At 43.4% G+C, this 17,905-nt stretch overlaps 2 protein-coding genes across 10 annotated transcripts in view; one reads left to right on the top strand and one right to left on the bottom strand.

Annotated features, from left to right (window-relative positions):
• The first annotated feature begins 117 nt into the window (after nucleotides 1-117).
• On the top strand, nucleotides 118-12,176 carry LOC144126254 (uncharacterized). Of its 5 annotated transcripts, none has more exons than XM_077660325.1 (13): nucleotides 118-175; nucleotides 1,612-1,684; nucleotides 2,739-2,837; nucleotides 2,939-3,017; nucleotides 3,944-4,224; nucleotides 4,307-4,372; nucleotides 4,551-4,587; nucleotides 6,879-7,016; nucleotides 7,667-7,695; nucleotides 7,776-7,834; nucleotides 8,719-8,800; nucleotides 9,740-9,824; nucleotides 11,962-12,176. In XM_077660325.1, exons 2-13 carry the CDS (start codon nucleotides 1,614-1,616, stop codon nucleotides 12,070-12,072), a joined length of 1,137 nt encoding a protein of 378 aa, XP_077516451.1. In that variant the 5' UTR covers nucleotides 118-175; nucleotides 1,612-1,613; the 3' UTR covers nucleotides 12,073-12,176. The 5 variants fall into 5 exon arrangements, with proteins under 5 accessions (XP_077516451.1, XP_077516450.1, XP_077516452.1 ...); XM_077660324.1 differs by having other exon boundaries at nucleotides 175-191; XM_077660326.1 differs by lacking the exon at nucleotides 118-175 and adding an exon at nucleotides 190-272.
• Nucleotides 12,168-17,905, bottom strand: part of ATP8B (ATPase phospholipid transporting 8B) — a 114,961-nt gene continuing 109,223 nt past the window's right edge. For all 5 annotated transcript variants that reach the window (XM_077660317.1, XM_077660319.1, XM_077660320.1 and 2 more), the window contains one exon: nucleotides 12,168-17,445. In XM_077660317.1, coding sequence (XP_077516443.1) covers nucleotides 16,921-17,445 — 525 coding nt within the window. In that variant the 3' untranslated portion in view covers nucleotides 12,168-16,920. The remainder of the gene's footprint in view (nucleotides 17,446-17,905) is intronic.

The raw sequence follows: 17,905 nt of genomic DNA, 5'->3' as shown, positions 1-17,905 counted from the left end.
TCAGTTAACTGTTCACACGTACATTTTGTTGTTTTATATTCTGCTATAAAATAGAACGTCCAATACCCCAGCTAGGGCGTAACCCTTGCACCCCGTCACTATAATCAATTTTCTCACGGCATCATCATCATCATTTTCTTCTGCTGGAGACGAATTGCCGCGGTACTGCGAAACGGTAATGGGTGTTGTGCGTTCGTCGCGTTTTCTTCTCGTTGAAGTTTTGATGTAGAAAACCACAGCACAAAGTTCTGGTGCATGCTGTGCCTGTTTTAGTATGATCCGCTTTTGTATGTCGTAAAACCTGGGCGCTCATTTCGGAGCTTACATATAGAGTATCCGACGACGCCGGATTTTCTGCGACACGATAGAGCTCCTTAACGCTCTCGCGTTAAAACTTCGACCACACACGGATACACTAGGGGGTTGGCTGCAGGAGCTCTCACCAATGTGGCGAGGGCTCCTTGTCACCGGGGGTATCTACTGCTAAACCGTAGTCATCGTTTCGGATGACGCGCTTGTTGCGACGCGCGTCTTGTCTGCCTTTAAATCTTTCTTCTCGCATCTCTTTTAACTCTCCTACTGTCTGCACGTGGCAGCGATTGTGGCTCAGCTTGAGCCAGTGGGCAGGCCCGTGCACTTTCCTTTCCATTCTTCCTGCAGCCGCAACAACAACGGATGCACTACATGCGTCTGGGCGCATGTGTTGTATCCGTATCCCTTTAGCAGCCTACATTCATGCTCTCAAACCTGCGTCACGGAGCTTCGCCCTTGTAGGGAAATTTGTTTAGTCAAATGAAGCCAGGTGGTTGTCTGAAACGAGTAAATAGAATAGTAAATGGTAAATATTACTAAATATGTGCTGTTATTTGCTAATTGCCTTCACAACATATACAGGCTGCTGTCAGCGGTGGCTCGGTGGCTCAGCCTAGTTCAGCCTTTTGGCCGTATGCGGAAGAACTTGTTTTAAAGTACTTGTGCAGAGCAGTGCGTATTTATAAACTTTACTGTTACTTTCCTTTTGGCATGGTGGACATTAATTGTGGCTGCAGAATCAAGGAAGACCATGGAAGACTGTACCTTTTCTGGTGGTGTGTGGCATGTGGAGAACTGCACATGTGCTATGAGAGATGCCGTAGTGGAGGGCTCCAGTTTATTTATTCCACCCGGGTTTCATTAACGTGCACTGACGTCGCACAGCATACAAGCAGTTTAGCACTTTGCCTCAATCGAAATGTTGCTGGGATCCGATTCTGTATCCTCGGAGTCAGCAGCTGAACGCCATAACTTATATTTGCATAACATAGTGGAATTTAAAATTTTAAACATATTTAAAGCACTTTACACTCTATGTCTTCATCATCATCACAGGCCTCTTCATAAAAGGGGGCTAAAGTTAATGGTAGTGCCCGTTCATGACTTCTTGGTAGTGAGGAACAGTGTGGTACCAAGTTTGCACCCCCCTGCCTCTGTCTGTAAGGTGACCACTGCCACCTTCCCCCCTTTGCACACACCTATGCTCCTCTCCTTCATGTACTTTGCAGTTTAAGCATTGGCATGCATTGAAGGACTCTGGCATTGATATGCAGTTCTGCTATTTCACTGCTAATACAGGAATGGAGGATGTTTTGCTGGATTGTCTTGACGCTCTGCACTTCAAGCCACCTGATGACACTAAGCTTTTGCAGTAAGTACCTTTCCTTTCAACCTTTTAGGCTACAAATGTCTTTTGACTGGTGCTGTACTTTAGGACTTGCTATACTTAGTTTTTTACGAAACTAATGTGTGAAGTGTAGTAACCACTATGATACATGTGTATAATTTCCGGAGGCTTGCAGCAGCTTTGGGTAGTATGCAAACTCAGCAGCATTGTCTTAATTATAAAAGGCTGATAGGATCACGGATGATGATGTAAACACATGTGCATGAGCTGTCTGCCTAGTTTCATTCCATCTTGCATCCAGTGTGAGTTGTAGGGTTATATTTCTTGTTATTGTTGTTATTACAGTTGTTAATTTCTTGGTACCTGGTTTAACATGACGGGCCAGTTATCATATTTTGTACGTTGTGCATGCTGGGAGGTAAGGAAAGCTACTTCTTATTCATCAATGGAGGCTTCATTCTTGCATGTAATGACTGAATACTGCAGACGTTAACTAGATATTAACGCATTAGTGTTAAGGGTCCCATTCAGCGGCAACTCCTACATCATCACTTTGTTCAGAAGAGCAGATGGCCCACCTGCCATCTAGGCTACATGGACAGGTCAAGTCCTCACTACCTGCCCACTGTGGCAGGTGACAGTTAAATTAATCATTGGTCATGAGAGGTTGCTTGGAAAACAACCTGGGTCTTACAAGCCCCACCGTTGACTGTGTTTTAAATCCCTTAACCACTGCACCACTGCGCCGGGACCGCTATGAAGACTCCCTGCGACCTATGAATGTATAGTAGAGAATGACCAATTTTGCATATACGGGCATAGGCAGAACCTAGGCGACAGAAAAGGAGTACTTGTGCAAGAGGGACCTCTAATGCTGTTGAATTGTACTCTTAAAGTTAGATTAAGTGTTATATGATAATGAAAGAAAGAACAATGTCCATATCTGCTAAGTGATATGCAAAGAGGAGCCTGGCCGCAGGAAGGAGCGACTAACGCTATCGTGTCATACCGTTAAGATGGAGCTTGAGTGTCTCCCCAAGTTTTAGGCATGGACATTCGCTTTGTGCTTTTCTAACAGGGAGCACTTCAGGGGCAGACAAGCTCCAGCCACTGTCCGCCAAGTGCTGCACTTCCTCTATTACACGTATGACAAGAAGGCTGTTGAGTCAAGGATGAGGTAGGTTGTTTCTTTTTATTTTCTACCTGAACAAAGTAAAATGACTTGCAGGTCAGCTGCAGTGAGCGTCTGTCTGTCATTGCTTCTGTGGGGCCTTGCAGGAATATCTGGCCGGTAAAGACCGGTGAGTCGGACAAACGCTTCCGTGAAGAGATCACACAATGGATATCTACTTTGCAGGCAAGTACTAGCAGATGTTGTGAAATATTGACCTATATTTTTTTTTGTACCTGCAGTGCAGTCTTCGTTCCCTTCGTCATCTCTCTAGCCCTTCCCTGATGTACCCAGTATAACAGTCTCTAGGAAAGGTTCTTTTCTTTTGTCTGAAAGTTATTTTCTGTGGCAGGCATCATGATTGAGACAGTCATAATATCTCAATGTCCACTGGTGCACTTGCTAGACATATTGCTTTCGGCTTTGTTGAGGGCCTTCATTTTATATGGAACCTTAATCATCATAAAAGAATGCAGAGGCCACAGTTCATAAACTGCGAGTGATGTTGTTAATCAGAAAGTGGACTTTTGAAGTACTGGCAATGCTTGTTCCTTGTCTACTGTATGTATCACATTTGTCATAATGAAACTGAGAACTGGTAAACTCAATAAACAAAAAAAGAAACAGGCATCTTTGAGTGACTTCAGCTGCACTGAAAGAATGGCAAAATAGTGAAGCTGCCACATTGGAAAGGACTGCTGATGTCACTGCAAAATTTTTTCCATGACTGTACTCTTGCAGGGTTACTGAATTTAGTGCCATTGTTAAGGTGCATCTGAGAAAAGTTGTTTTTATCAGAGTTGAATCCTCACACTGAAAACTGGAGGAAAATTTGTCCCTTTGCTGGCAGTTTTTCTTTTTGCACTGTTTCACTTTTGCAGTTGTCGGCGTGGAATCTGGGGCAGGAATATTACTAAGCAAGTCTAATGTGTTTCCTTATAGTACTGTTTATCACTGGCATAAAAACACTGTGAAAAAGGACAGCTTTTAAAACCGGTTATGAAGGAACTCATAGGTTGCTTATAAGGCATGTCTTGTCACATGTGTAGAAGCATATAGCGTGGTTGCAGTGAGTAGCATGCGGTCGTTACTGTTCTGATTGCTCCCTGTAGGGCGATGAACTTGCAACTCCTTACATTCAAGAGTTCAGTGCTGCGCTGCTGCTTCGGCCTGGAACGCCGCAGTGCTCCAAGTTTCTTGCCAGCCTGTCCGTGTTTGTGCTTCACTACAAACTGAAGGATTCAGTACACTTCAGTAGCCCCTTCTCTCCAGCAGAGCGTCCAGCTTGGAAATTAGAAATGGTTAAGAAGGCTACGATCCAGACACGATCGCAGAATGCTGCTTTCAAGGAAGAATTGGATGCTTTTGAATCGGAAAAAGCGAAGATGCAAAGGTGAGTCTCGTTTACTCATTTTGTGATCTTTAACTACAAACCTTTGTTAATGCTCACGTTTTTCATAATTTAATCTTAACAGTTTGTTGGAAAAGAAACGGTCAGACTTGGAACTTTCGATAAAACACTTGCAAGCTCAGGTTCAGAGGTGAGTCATTATTTTGTTATCTCTTCTTTTTTTTCAGATCGTGTTCTGTTTTAGTCAGGTGTTGTTGTGGAATGGCGTCTAGGTGTGCTAGTTCATTATTTTGGAGTTAGCCTGGTGAAAAGTTAACATCATTTTAATGATTATTTAGGCTTTATCTGCACATTTTCTGTTTCTACAGTTTTGAATCGGATGACACCCTCATGAGTCTAGAGAAGGTATGTCTCTTTTTTGCCATTCGAAGAAGCACTAAGAAAAACCCTCTTAGGTGATAATTGGTCAATCTTTGAACACGTCAGCAGTTTCTGTTGCAGGGTATGACACCATAGCGTTAATGGGTAAATGCCAGTGTATGCGGAATTGGTTATTGTCTACTTCACATTCGTAGATCGCTGGGAGTCCTCATACCACTCGTGGTGCATTTGTGCAGCAGTTCAACGATGCGCCACTGCGCTGGCAGGTGGCTTTCAAACACAGCTACCGGTGGGACTTGTGAGACCCAGTTGCCCTTCCTGAGCAACCTTTCATGACCAGTCATTAATTTAAAGGGGCTCTGAAAGGGGCTCTAATAAAGTTGCGGTATGCCTAGGATGTGAAAGCACGCCGCTTTTCGAGTATTGTCCGGGAAGAATTTTTTAATGCGCTTTGTAGAAACAGAGTTATCTGTAGTCAAAATTTGAATTCCAGCCTCTTTGCGCCTTTCCTTCTCCTCTCGTCACTTTTTGCACACTGGAAGGTCGGCGCTCCTCTGCCGGCCCCACCTCCAGGGGAGAGCTTCCTGACCCGCAGGAGCTACGCAGCTTATTGGCCGCAGCCATGGTAGCTGCCTGACGCCTGAAAGAATCCAACCAATAGCCATCTCTCAACATGTATACGTAGATGCGAGCGACAGGAGGAGGGTGCGAGCATGAAAAAGTTGCCGGGAAGGGCTCGCCAACTTTCGCGCGTGATTGTGGGTCCTCTGCTACTTGTAGAAGTGTATTATTTGGCTCAGGTGTTCATGACAACACAATGCAGTGATTGAGCAAGTTGATGCCCTCTCCTCGGAAGGTGTTTCAGAGCCCCTTGAACTGCCACCTGCTATAGTGGACAGTTGCTCACAGTTCGGTGGGCAGGTTGCCATCTGCCGTTGTCACAAAGTTTGCACTGCATCACGCGCGGTGGCAGTCACTATTTTTGCATGCAAAGACCCTTCTAATGTTAACGCATTAATAAATAAGCATGGGCATTAGCGCACTTTGCCTGAGCATCTGCCTTCTGGCAGTTTTGATTGGGATGGCCGTCACCGTGGCTCAGTGGTTGTGGCGCTCGGCTGCTGCCCCAAAACATGCGGGTTCAATCCCGGCCACGGCAGTCGAATTCGATGGAGGTGAAATTCTAGAGGCCCATGTACTGTGCGATGTCGGTGCACCTCAAAGAAGCCCAAGTGGTCGAAATTTCCAGAGCCCTTCACTATGGCGTCCCTGATAGCCCGAGTTGCTTTGGAACGTTAAACCCCCATAAGCCATAAACCATTTGATTGGGATGGTAAGGTGACCTTTGTGAAAACTGCTGCATGTTTCTGGTTGCTGTTCGACTTTTTGCTTAGAGACTTTTTGCTTTTTGCTGTGTTCCAATTTTTTAGTGCATTAGCACTTACAGTGGCCATTCTCTGCACTTAGCCGTTATGTTTGTCTGTCTGTCTGAAGCCTGCCGCAAAGCAGGCTGCCCACCTAGCCACCGGGTTGTGGGTAACCTGCCCTGGCGTGTGTGTGTATGTATAAATATTGCAACGGATAGAAGAAGAGATGAAGGAAGACTCTCGGAGGCGCGCTTGCTCTGGGATTCGGTGCTCTGTGCGGGCCGCCCTGTGCTCTTGACCTGTGTGCTGTGCCCGGGCGTTCTCGCGTCGTTCCCGCCTGGACCACGTAACAATATAAATAAATCAGCAGTCATAAATATATAGACCTGGCAGGCTGCCCACGTGCCACTGCCCACCGCGGCAGGTGGCCGTTCAATTGATGATTGGTCGCAAGAGGTTGCTCAAGAAGTGCAACCTCGGTTTCACAAGCCCCATCAGTGGCAGCCCCTGTCATTGCAGGAGAGTTGCGTATCGCTTAATGCTGCACCACTGCACAAGGAGTGCTATGAGGACTCGCAGGAATATATGAATGCAAATTAGAGAATGAGGAAGTCCGCACATATGAGCACTAACTCATTATCGCTATCCGAACAACTTCCATCCAAACACCGGAACTGAAGTGATATTGAAACACTAGCGCACCTAATTCACATTTTGCTGAACTACGCAAATCAGCAGTCATTTTTTTTTGCTCTATGTGTAATTTTCATAGACATCAATCAAGCACATTCATACATTGTTTCTCACAAGCTTTTGAAGGGTTGACTGTCGTAGATACATTTGTAGGCGTCAACATTCAAGAGAGGCGAAAAACAAGCAGTATCTGCGTTCTGTCTTCAGTCTCTTCCATGCATGCATACAGGTTTTTTTATCTTGCTCTTTTCATAGCTGTGCCGAAAACTGAGAGCTGAGGAACGAGATTCGAAGAAAACATTGGAAATAATCAATGAAGCAGTTGAGACCTTTAGCAGGTCCAAGCGTGTGATTGACTTGTCATCACTTACTGACAAGCAATCCAAATTTCTCGTAAGTAATTCATTGCTTGTTTTGCAGGTCATCTGCAGTGCTTAAAGTCTCAATTTGCCCCCTCATTGTAAGTACTGCTTTAAAGGACACTGAAACGTTCAGGTTTACGGTGTAATGTGGGGGTGGTTCAGGGCATCTGCCGTACTCTAGAAAAAAGTATATAATCCAAGTAGATGCCAAAAAGTTTGCATAGTATTGTTAAGGCTTTCTGTTTTTGTTTTTTTTTATTGCTGAGGAAATATTCTAGACAAGCTAGGTTCTATATATATTTTTGCAATGTTGCAAATACATTAGCGCTAATGTTGTAAGAATGAGCATACTTCAATAATATGTTGGTCATTATGAATGCGTGACATTGGTCGGGAAGCTGGAATTGACTGTGTTGGTTTATTTGTTGAAGTGGCACGAGTACTGGTATGGTATACCTTGCCTTGGTACTGCAGCTGACACTGAGGCTAACATGATTTTGTGATGTTTTCAGTGTGAAGTTAGCCTCATAGCTGTATTACACACACCTACAGGCATAACTCGTTAGCAGAATTTTAATCCTGCAGCATTCTCTTTGCTGTGCTTTGTTATGTTGGTCTGTATGGTTATGTTGATTGCACAAGTGTTGTGGCCCTATCAAATCCAGCAAATTTGCTTTACAGAGCTCGTCTGGACTTGTGGATGTTGTTGGGTGAGTGCACTAGTGCCTGTAGCGTTGGCCACCTGCGTTGAGCTGCTATAGTATGCTCTTCTTATTATCTCTTTATTTAGGACATTCAAAGACTGCACTGAATTGGCCAAAAAGTTGTCTGCCCAATTTGTCAAGGAAGGTAAGTAGCTTTGCTTAAATTGAGTATCCTGGAGTTTGTCGTATTTGGTGCTTTAAGATGACCACTCACAGTTAACTAGATGCTGTTTCAAAAGGGGACAAGGAAAAGGTTTCACCTCATAAAAACACATTCTTGCAGTAAACCTTTATTTTTATCCCATCAGTGAATGCGACAGGAGTGAAACCAAGGAGTTTATATTTTTTCTTTAACCTCCTTGTGTGAAACTAAATCTTACATGTGCCGGTGTTTCAAGATGCTGTTGTTTGATGCATGCCAAATGTGGTTCATGTTGAAAGTTAAGCGCAAGATGTATGCAAAGTACCACTGTTTTTAAAAACTGTTAATGGCCAGAGGTTTCACATTTGAATAGCTATAAAATTCCTGACTGGATATAACAAATAGCATGGCGACTCTGCTGTCATGGAAATGGTTTGGTTTACGTGGGTTTAACGTCCCAAAGCGACTCAGGCTATGAGAGATGCCGTAGTGAAGGGCTCCGGAAATTTCGACCACCTGGTGTTCTTTATTGTGCACCGACATCGCACAGTACATGGGCCTCTAGAATTTGGCCTCCATCGAAATTTGACTGTTACGGCCGGGATCGAACCCGCGTCTTTCGGGCCAGCAGCCGAGCGCCATAACTACTCAGCCACCGCGTCGGCTCATGGATACGGATTTGTTTCCTGTTTCACATGCATCGTATACAGGAGAATGGTGCTTAGTTCGTCTGCTTTCTGCTCTGCTTTTCCTGAAATTAAGCTTGCTATAATTACGCAGCTTGTTGGGGTTGGGGGCTGTTATACTGTCACTATTTGGAAATGCGTAAAAAAAAAACTGTTGCGGCTGGTTGGTTTCTGACTGAACTGTGCTCTCTTTTCATCAAGGCTGTACTCAGCAGGATTTGGAAGCAGTGAAATTGCGCGTGGCAGCTTTAAGGGCTACACTACGACGACTGCAAGAACAAAGGTTAGTTGCTGTATTCATTTAACGAGGCTGACACATATGCGCACTTTGTGTAAGCCTGCTTGTCGTGTGGAGTTTTTTGTATTTTTTTTATCTTGCTGGTAAAAAACGTGGCATGGTACCATGAAATGCATGCTGAAAGGCATGAGCAAAAAAGCCGTATTCGATGTTTAATTTGTGCCAGGCAGCAAAGTCCTAAATTAATGACGTGGCAGAAAATGGAATTTTATGGAGCTGAAAACTAGTTGTTACGGCAGTGATAAGGCCTCAATTTACTTTTTTTTACATGCTGTTTTTATTTTGCCAAAATTCCAGTAACTTCAATTCTCAAAGGTGGAATTCTTGAAAAGTTTACTATGCTTGTATGTGGTCCACAGGTTCTTGCTTTGAGAGTGTTGAGGCCATTTAAGCGAAAAACCATAGACCACGTACAGGCTTAGTAAAAACTTTTGACATCGTCATAACCTTGCCTTACTAACTGAAACATCTGTGTGCACTCTTTTTTGCATGGACATTTTTGGTTGAGGAAGTTCAGCGAGATCACCAAAAATAGCGGAGGTTTCTCAAAGATAGCAAATTTTACGTGCATGCCTTTCTGTTGCTTTATTTACGAGTTGCTGTTGTGCCAATTTATGCGTTCAGGGTATTGTGTGCTGCAGCACAAACCAGCAACAGCTTGTAGACCACCTTTTGTATTTGTAGAGCCTGTACAGGCAGACTATTTATGCATTACATATGAGTTAGCATTGTGTTACAGGTAGTTCAGATTTGTGATGCAAAAAAATCTTTGTATTGTTTGATTGTTGTGCCTGTGCTTTAGAGTTTCCGAGCTTTCCAGCAAGAGGCCAAAAGTATTATGTGTTCATCAGATATTCTTTTGATGCACCTGTAATTTTTACGCCGTTAGGGTTTCATTAAAAGTCTCAATTCTTGCTGTAACAGGGAGACCGCCAAGGCAATGAAAGCAGAAATTGATCAGCGCCTGTCTGCTGGTTGCAAGAAGCCCTTTGTGGTGCTGAATGATAAGGTAAATGTGAGCTCATTTTTCAGACTTGACAGGGACTGAGGTACCAGATTTGTTGAATATTCGTGCAAGTTGGTGGCGATTTGATAACACAAACCAAAACTGGGTGCAAGACACACGAAAAGGCAACGCAAGCACTTTTCATGAGCTTGACATTGCCACATTAGGCTTGGGTTGAGACCAGCATTTTCAACGCCAAGTCCGCCAGAGATAGGCAGGGATTTAGTAGTGGGCAAAATAAGTGCAATTACACATGAATGACTTGTTCGTAATTTATATGAAATAATGATGAAATAAAAAGCAACTGCAAACGTTCCCTCCCTTTTTTTTTTAAAAAGCTTCTAGTGTTAGAAGATGCAACCTGTGCAAATTCAGATGCACATAAAAATTAAGAGGCCGGTGGATGTTGAAATGTTTTTGTTTTTGTCTCCCTCTTATTCCAGGATGTGCGTGCTTTTTTTGGGGGGGGGGGTTTTCAACCTGATGTCTGTACAAGTGTGCCAAGCAAAAGATATGAATGCATTTGCGCTTACTCTGTCAGTCAAACAGTGAAAGAATTTGAACTTTTGTTGCACACAACACAATTTCGGGCATCTTTCTCCAGAAGTGTACTTTCAATTTACCAAGATAAGGAACTCATTTTCATTCAAAGACAATAATTGTAAGCAAAGGGGTGTTCGTCGTTGCTGATCTTGATGGTTCTCTTGAAAGAAGTTGACCTTAAGTGCCTGTAACCTGGGAGAAATACAGAGATGTCTTTTTTTTTCTTTTAATGTGAATACTTTGGGAACATCACTGTGGTGACAGTAAATTTCATATTAAGCTAACTTTACAAGCTGTTCAGAAAGAAAGTTGCAACGAAATGCATAATTGCATTATTTTTTTTTGGCTTGAAAGAAAGTAATCCATGTGTTTTTTTTTCTTTTCAAATATATTTTGTTCAGGAAAAAACAAGTTACTTTTACATGGAGCAGAGCATTCCTGTCGTCAGCAATTTTTAAATAAGGCGATATGCAATAAAATGTAAGGTTTGCACATAGCGGTTTTAAACGCAACACTTTTCTATAAACAAGAAATGTGTTTTGTTGGAAAGGCAAGGCCATGTTCGTGCTGCTGGCGATGAAAGGTGCCAAATGTACCTTTTGTGTCTCAACTAAAAATGCCATCCAGACATAGCCAGCCGGTTTTAAATGACAGTGCCCCAAGCATTCCTCATGTCTGAATAAATAGTTCTGTATGTAGACAACAGTGCCTTGTTGATAATATCCCATTTTCTTCAGGAAGCGAAACTATTGCAGGAAAGGAACCACAGAAGAGCAGTATGTTGTGCTTTAGCAACAATGAGTTTGTGCTGTATATTATGAAAACAAAATTTACTTTTTTCACTTCGCTAAAAGCTAGGATGTGGAATATGTATGCTGCATGTTATAGGTAAACCCTAACGCTGTCCTGGGCTTAACTTCAGATTGATCTTTTCACTAGACTGCTTGCAGAAATTAGTTGCACGAAATGTTCAGTTCTGGGTATTTTGTACTTAAAAAAAATTATTTTAGCTGAAATGATATGCACAGTATACCAGATTTTAAAGTGTTCCACTGTCACATCACCTACTGCATCAAATCGTGGGGTGCATGTATGCTTTTGCACTTACCAAGGCAGAGCTGTTACAGTTTTAGCATTTTCAGGCACAAAGCATTATTCACTCAGCTTCATGATGATTTCACGATTAATGCCCTTTTACTTAGCTGGAAAGCACACAAGTGCAGCATTACTACAAGAAACGTTCAATACAAATGTTGCCTCAATGTCCAGGATGTCTGTGCACTCTTTATGAAGGGTTTGTGGAACATTTCCAATAAATGAGGTATCCATCTGGGAAAAAGGCAGTTGTCCAGGCAGTCCGCATTTGTGGCACTCGAATTTTTGGAGTGCACATGTGGTGCGGCTGTTCAGAAGAAGGGTGAGAAAGGAAGTTAGAGGAGGACTAAAGGCTTCGTAACTACCACCCCACTCTTTGGTGGGCACCTGAGCTATCTCCAGTTTGCTACTAGCATAGTTATTGCCTGCTGCTTACACGAAAGCAAGCAATGTGTGGTTTTTAACCTCAGTTGCATCCACTATTTTGTGTCTGCCTTTTCAGGACATTGACGAGATGTGCAGGCCTGCAGCACAGCCAGCTACAAAACCCGATGTGGAGGAGTTTGTGAATGAGCTTTTGGCTGTACACAGGAGCCAAAACAGAAACCAATAGTTATTTCCTCCTTTTTGTCCAACTAAGATGCTTGGCAGTATATTTTTTAAATTTAGCGTAAGCATTTTGTGCAGAGAGATGGAGAAGATGAAGACTCACATTTCCTCATGTTGTTTTACTTGTGGAAGTACCATGATGTGCTGTGCACATGCCCAACAAAGCCATCAGCACAGATACAGGTTTCACTCAACACACTGCTGCTTCAGTCCACACTGGGTCACAAGCACAAGCCTTGGTACAACAGACATGCTGTAAATTAGCAGCACTCACTAAGGCACTCCATTGTTGCAAGACAGGATGGCATTTTCAGTGAACAAAAGATTGCAAAGTGATGGCCACTGGCAATCGCGTGCAGAAAAACTTGCACAGCCTGGCTTTATTAGCAGGCTGCTTTGAATTATAAGTTCAGTGCTTCAGCTGGCTAATGCTGAACTGCTGAATGCAAACAAGTGGAACGTGGTGTCTGAACGTTTGACACTGCATTGCTGTTGTGGGTAATTACTTGTGCCAACATCAGACATCAGAGCTTGAATGTGCTTTGGTTTTTGTAACAGTCTCCAACAGACCACTGAATTTTCCTCAGTCATGTGAATGTGCTAAATATGGTTCTATCCAAGCAGCCATCTGGAGCCGGTGTTGTGGAGTTTGATTTTTCTGTTTTCATGGCATGAGGGGGGGGGGGGGGGGGGGGGGTGGTACGGAGTGAGAAGGCAGTTGAAGAAATGCAGCCAGTTTCTCCAAATTTACGTCGTCGGCGGGAGAAAGGGAGATGCATAACTGATATGTGACCTTTAGTCCAGCCTCCTTTCTACCCACAATACTTGCGATGACTTCTGCATAGTGGGTGCAATCTCTACAGACCTTGAATACAAGCAATCTGCACTGTCTTTCCAAAGCAAGTGCCCCTGCAAACTACAGAGGATTCAAAAAGAGGAACCATAAGCCCACTGGACTCAGTATTTCATCATGGTCACAACCCACTGAACTGCGCCCATGATATGGTGAATCGCTTAGCCATTAATGCAACGTTTTTTTTTTTTCTCAATTGGTGTGCCATTTGTATTAAGCCCAACTTTCATGTCGCAGACTTGCTGCAATAAACTCCTTTTCAAGCAGGACAAGACTGACACCTGTTTGCGGTATGCATTATGGGAGCTTGAAAAATAACTACTTTAAGAAAAATATACAGATGTTCCAAGGCCGACTTCTGCCAGGTGCACCACTCAAATGCCGAACATTTTCTTGATGGGTTCTGATGTGCAATGCAACAGGAAGAAACATGCCTTTTCAACAATGGGTCATGATAACAGCGTTTACAGTACTAGCTGCGGATAGGATAACCACACTGGGAGTTAATTAATCCAAAGGGGCAATATGATGGCAAACCAATTAAATCTCTATGCATTTCCCAGAAAAGAAGTAGACCACTTTTCACAATGTAGATCTGCACTCAACATTAACATGCATGCAGTACTCGCAATGGTCACGTAAAACTTATTCTTTCACACTTCAGAAACATAGCGATACCTGTTGGCACTATGTGATGTACAAAGAAGTTTTCTACATGCCGTATGATGAGATGCCTGCAAATTGCATTCAAATCACCTTGCCACACAGGCTGCAACAGTGACAAATTGTGTGATAATTCTAACATACATGGGCTGCAAATATACATTCACGAGATATTTTTCAGATATGGGTGCAGAAAACAGTTGATTCTTGTGATGAATGCCTTGGTTTTTGTTTATACGAGATGTACGATTCACACATAAGGAAAACTAAAAACACTGAACAGAATAACAGATACTGCTTGAACGAATGTGACAAGGTGAAAATGTGTCTGTACTTATTTAATAATATAATAAAAGGCCCTTCTGTGCACCTAAACTTGCTTAATTTAGATTGTTTTAAAAAGAAATTGAGGTTCACCTTCAAGTCTCATGTCAATGTGACCAAGTCTGTAGTTCAGTCGTTGAAAAATTTCAGAGAATCCCTTATTTCTTCAAAAAAATATTGTGCTTTTGTAGCCAACATTTAAAACACCATTGCTGACGAAGATGAAGGGGCAGCTAAAGGTGCACATCACAGCACTTCTGGAGCCAACGAACGTGCTGCCATCATTCTCGTAGAATGGTGCTAGAAAAATCAAATGAAGAATAGAATGGCACAATGTGCTCTCTCGTTATTGCTGTGCAGCAGAAGCTCGGATATTGGAGCTTAGTCAACCTGAAATGACACTTGAACAAGATGGTGCAGACTAACTGAAGGACTCAACTTGTGGAAGTCGTACCTGAAGCCGATAAACGGTAGCACACTTGGTTCGCGGTGTGTGGCATGCGAGCCAGATATGCTCATAACGGATTTATCTCTGCTGATGCCACTGTCACATGGAGCATAAGTGTCATTTGCAACTAGTATTTGGTTTCTCAGTAAATGTTTTCTTCAATGCAAATGCAATGATCATTGTTTAAAAATAAACCCACAATGTGACAATAGGCAGTTCACCAAACAACACCGTCGAAGCAGTCAGTGAATGCATTTGCAGCCTGTCCATTCAAGTGTTGCTTGCGTGTACGCTTGGCCTTGAAATTTTAGTGAGTGCTGTGTTTTTGTGTAAATGCTCAGTGGTACTCATTCCCTGTATCGTTTACATCACTTCATTGGCATTATTGTTCTGTTCCTCTCAGATTCCAATATTTTGAGAATGTTGTTACCATAATCTGCAACACTGGCATCATGCTTTGTACTTTCTACTATCTCTTACAGCATGCAGATGCCTTTAAAATATCCGAAATGAAACCTTTCAACACTGCTTCATTCATCTCTCGCGTTAAAGAGGCCGGTAAATGCACTACTGGCTTCCTCTCCTTTATGCACTAAAAGGAGGCACCGAAGACAAGGTACAAAATTACAGCAGACTTGAAGCTAGTGTCTTGCTTCGTAAATCACCACCCTGCTAAAGGCGGGTATTCTTCTAACAATAATGTTTCATACCAGATTAGGACGTGTTTGCAGGTACAATGTGGCTTAAAGGGCCAGCTTCTTATTAGCTGTGTGTGCCAGCAGCACCAAAGAAAGTGTTCCAAACCATTTCATGAAATGCTGCATTCATAGTGGAAACAATTTATGTTCTAGAGTCAGGTGTAGGTCACGCCAAGGATGCTTTAATTCGCCCTCTGCCGCCTAGGCCATATGCGAAGCTGAACTCACCGGTACTGCTCGAACAGCTGTGTCAAGTCTCTTTGCAAAGTGGCCATTGTCAGCCTCAAGTAAACACCGCACACACACACACACTGCATAACATTCATGCCAAGTACATACAGCAATTGCAACAACAAACAAAATATGCAACCTGATATTGTTCCAGGTACACTATTCATTTTGCCTTTAGGTTGGGTTTGAGGGCAGTAAACAGTAAAAGATAGTTTCAGAAATACGATTGGCTTATTGAGTTTTATATGATGGTGAGTTAAGCCTCTCACAGAAAGAAATAGATGCAGCTCTCAACATTCGAAATAGCCAAGCTCTCCTTTGTTCTTCCAGCAAAGTTACCATCACCATTCAAAACATTCCATACACCACAATAGGTACCTTCAGAAGGCCTGTGCCTGCAACATGGCTACAATTAAAATAGCATCGCTCAGACCTTAAGGGATGAAACACAACTCTCCAGACATGTAAGCAGTCTGGCTGCTACATTCACTGATAAGCAAGTGTAAAACAGACAAAAGAAAAATATAACAGCTTAGAAAAAAGAAAAACACCTGGTATAATGTATAACAAGAAATAAATAATGTCGAAGACTTCATTCCCACCTTTTTTCTTTTTCAATGACAAAAAAGAATAAAAGAAGTGCAAAAAATGCACACACTAAAAAACCATCAAAGCATCATGGCAGTAAAGCGTCACATTTCAGCGTACCTTACTAGTAGTAGTCTGCAGATATCCCCTTTTAACCCAGTGTTCCCTTATAAAAATGCTGGCAAGTTTGCTCTCTTCAAAAATATTCTCTTGATATTGCCATCTGAACCTGTACAAAATGATGCCTGAAAATGCGTAGCCAACATGCTCGGAAGAAGAAACAAAAGGGAATGAAGCAGAAGCTAGAGCAAGAAATTAAACATTTGATCAACCTCTGCAGTGTCGCCATTTAAGCAGAAAACTTAGAATCCCATTTTCTAAGAGTATCGGGAGTATTTGAATTTCCACAAGCATTGAAGCAGTACATACATAGCAAGCTCTAGAGGCACAAAAGGAAACAAAAGTGCTCCTGTCAAACCATAGTTCACACATTGCTTCATAATGGTCTGGTGCTTTACAAGACAAATTCAAGCTCTTGCTAGTTACATTGCATTAAGAGTGAACAGCAATAGGCGTTTAACAGGCTGGGAGGTAGGTTTTTTTCAGCGCACAAGTGGAAACAATAGAGACGAAGCGAAGAGACTTCTTGTCACCTGCACTAAGACGGTACTGGTACATGGTTGCCCGATATTCGGATGCAGCATGGGACGTGATACTCGCATGTGCCTAAGGAGGCACCACCACTGTGTGCTAATAAGAGTGCACGCTGTGGAAATTCCATCACAGTCACAGCGGCAGCAAGACTGCCGCAACCACGACCGCAAACTTGCACCACCTGCGCCACGCACAACCGGGACACTCCACAAAAGATTCTGCCCACAACATGGCGCCAACCAACTTGCACGTCTGCAGGAACATGCAAGAACAGACTGGGCAGCACCGTGAAGATACCATGTCAATGTGACAACACAAAAATTGCATGGAGGCACACTCCACTGTGCCTGTGTAGCACAAGTGTAACAGAAGGTGCACCATAAGCAGCACTCCTCAAGCAAGCGGTGGGGACCTTGTGTCGTCTGGCTGGTTGGGCAATGTGGGAGGGACATGGAGAGAGTTGCTCCAGTTGCCACCAGAGCGCGCACGTCGCATGATCTTTCCACTCATGATGAGTCTGCCAAAGCCCTCCTGGTGCGCAAAGGCATAACCCGAGCGCACTGAACGCCTTCGGCTTCCTTGACGCACACTTGTGGCACGCCCCAGTCCACTCTCCGGTGCACCTTCGCGACGCAGCCGACGCGCCCGCCGCTGCTTGAGGCGCACGCGGTCCGAGAGCGTGGGGAAGACGTCCGTGTAGAAGAAGCGGAACGCAATCACTGGCAGCAGTAGTACAGCAACCGTGAGGAACGCCACAAACCAGAACTGTGCTGAGCCAAGTGTCATGCGCAGTGAACCGAGGAACTGGTTACCCACAAAGTCAGAGTTGATGAGCAATGTCATGGCCAGGTAGAATGCCACTGACCCCCAGATGACGATGTGGTTGAACACGGTCCAGTAAGACGTGTCCAGAGCAATCTGTACGGAAGAGAGCAGGCACTTTTAAGATGCATTCAGCTTCTACTAAGACCACTTGCAGCAAACACATCTTTGCTACAACCTCAAAAGCATTTATCAGGGCAACTAAGGTGATAAATTATTTTTTCCAGACATTTCACTGATGTCCGTGGCTTCAGAGATTAAGAAATGGACATCAACTTTAAAAGAAAGCTTCTGGGCTTTCTGCCTTCGCCAAGACTGAAGAAGTGACGGCGATGACTGACTGCGCCCTAACCTCAAAGCCCTGGGCAACCACAAAAAGCACACTGTTGAAAGTGTGGATTCCCTCACCTGCACGTCGCTTAAGCTCAGGTCCAGCACGTTTCTTAAGCAGCAGTGCCACAGTGTACAAGTATGCCGACAGAAATGCTGTTTACTTCACAGAAACTCTCTCACAAAAACTGCTGCAAAATAAATATTTGCAACGTGGTGTATTACA

This window comes from Amblyomma americanum, chromosome 3 (assembly GCF_052857255.1).
Source record: "Amblyomma americanum isolate KBUSLIRL-KWMA chromosome 3, ASM5285725v1, whole genome shotgun sequence".
NCBI lineage: Eukaryota > Metazoa > Arthropoda > Arachnida > Ixodida > Ixodidae > Amblyomma > Amblyomma americanum.
This window is presented reverse-complemented; position numbering and strand designations above follow the sequence as displayed.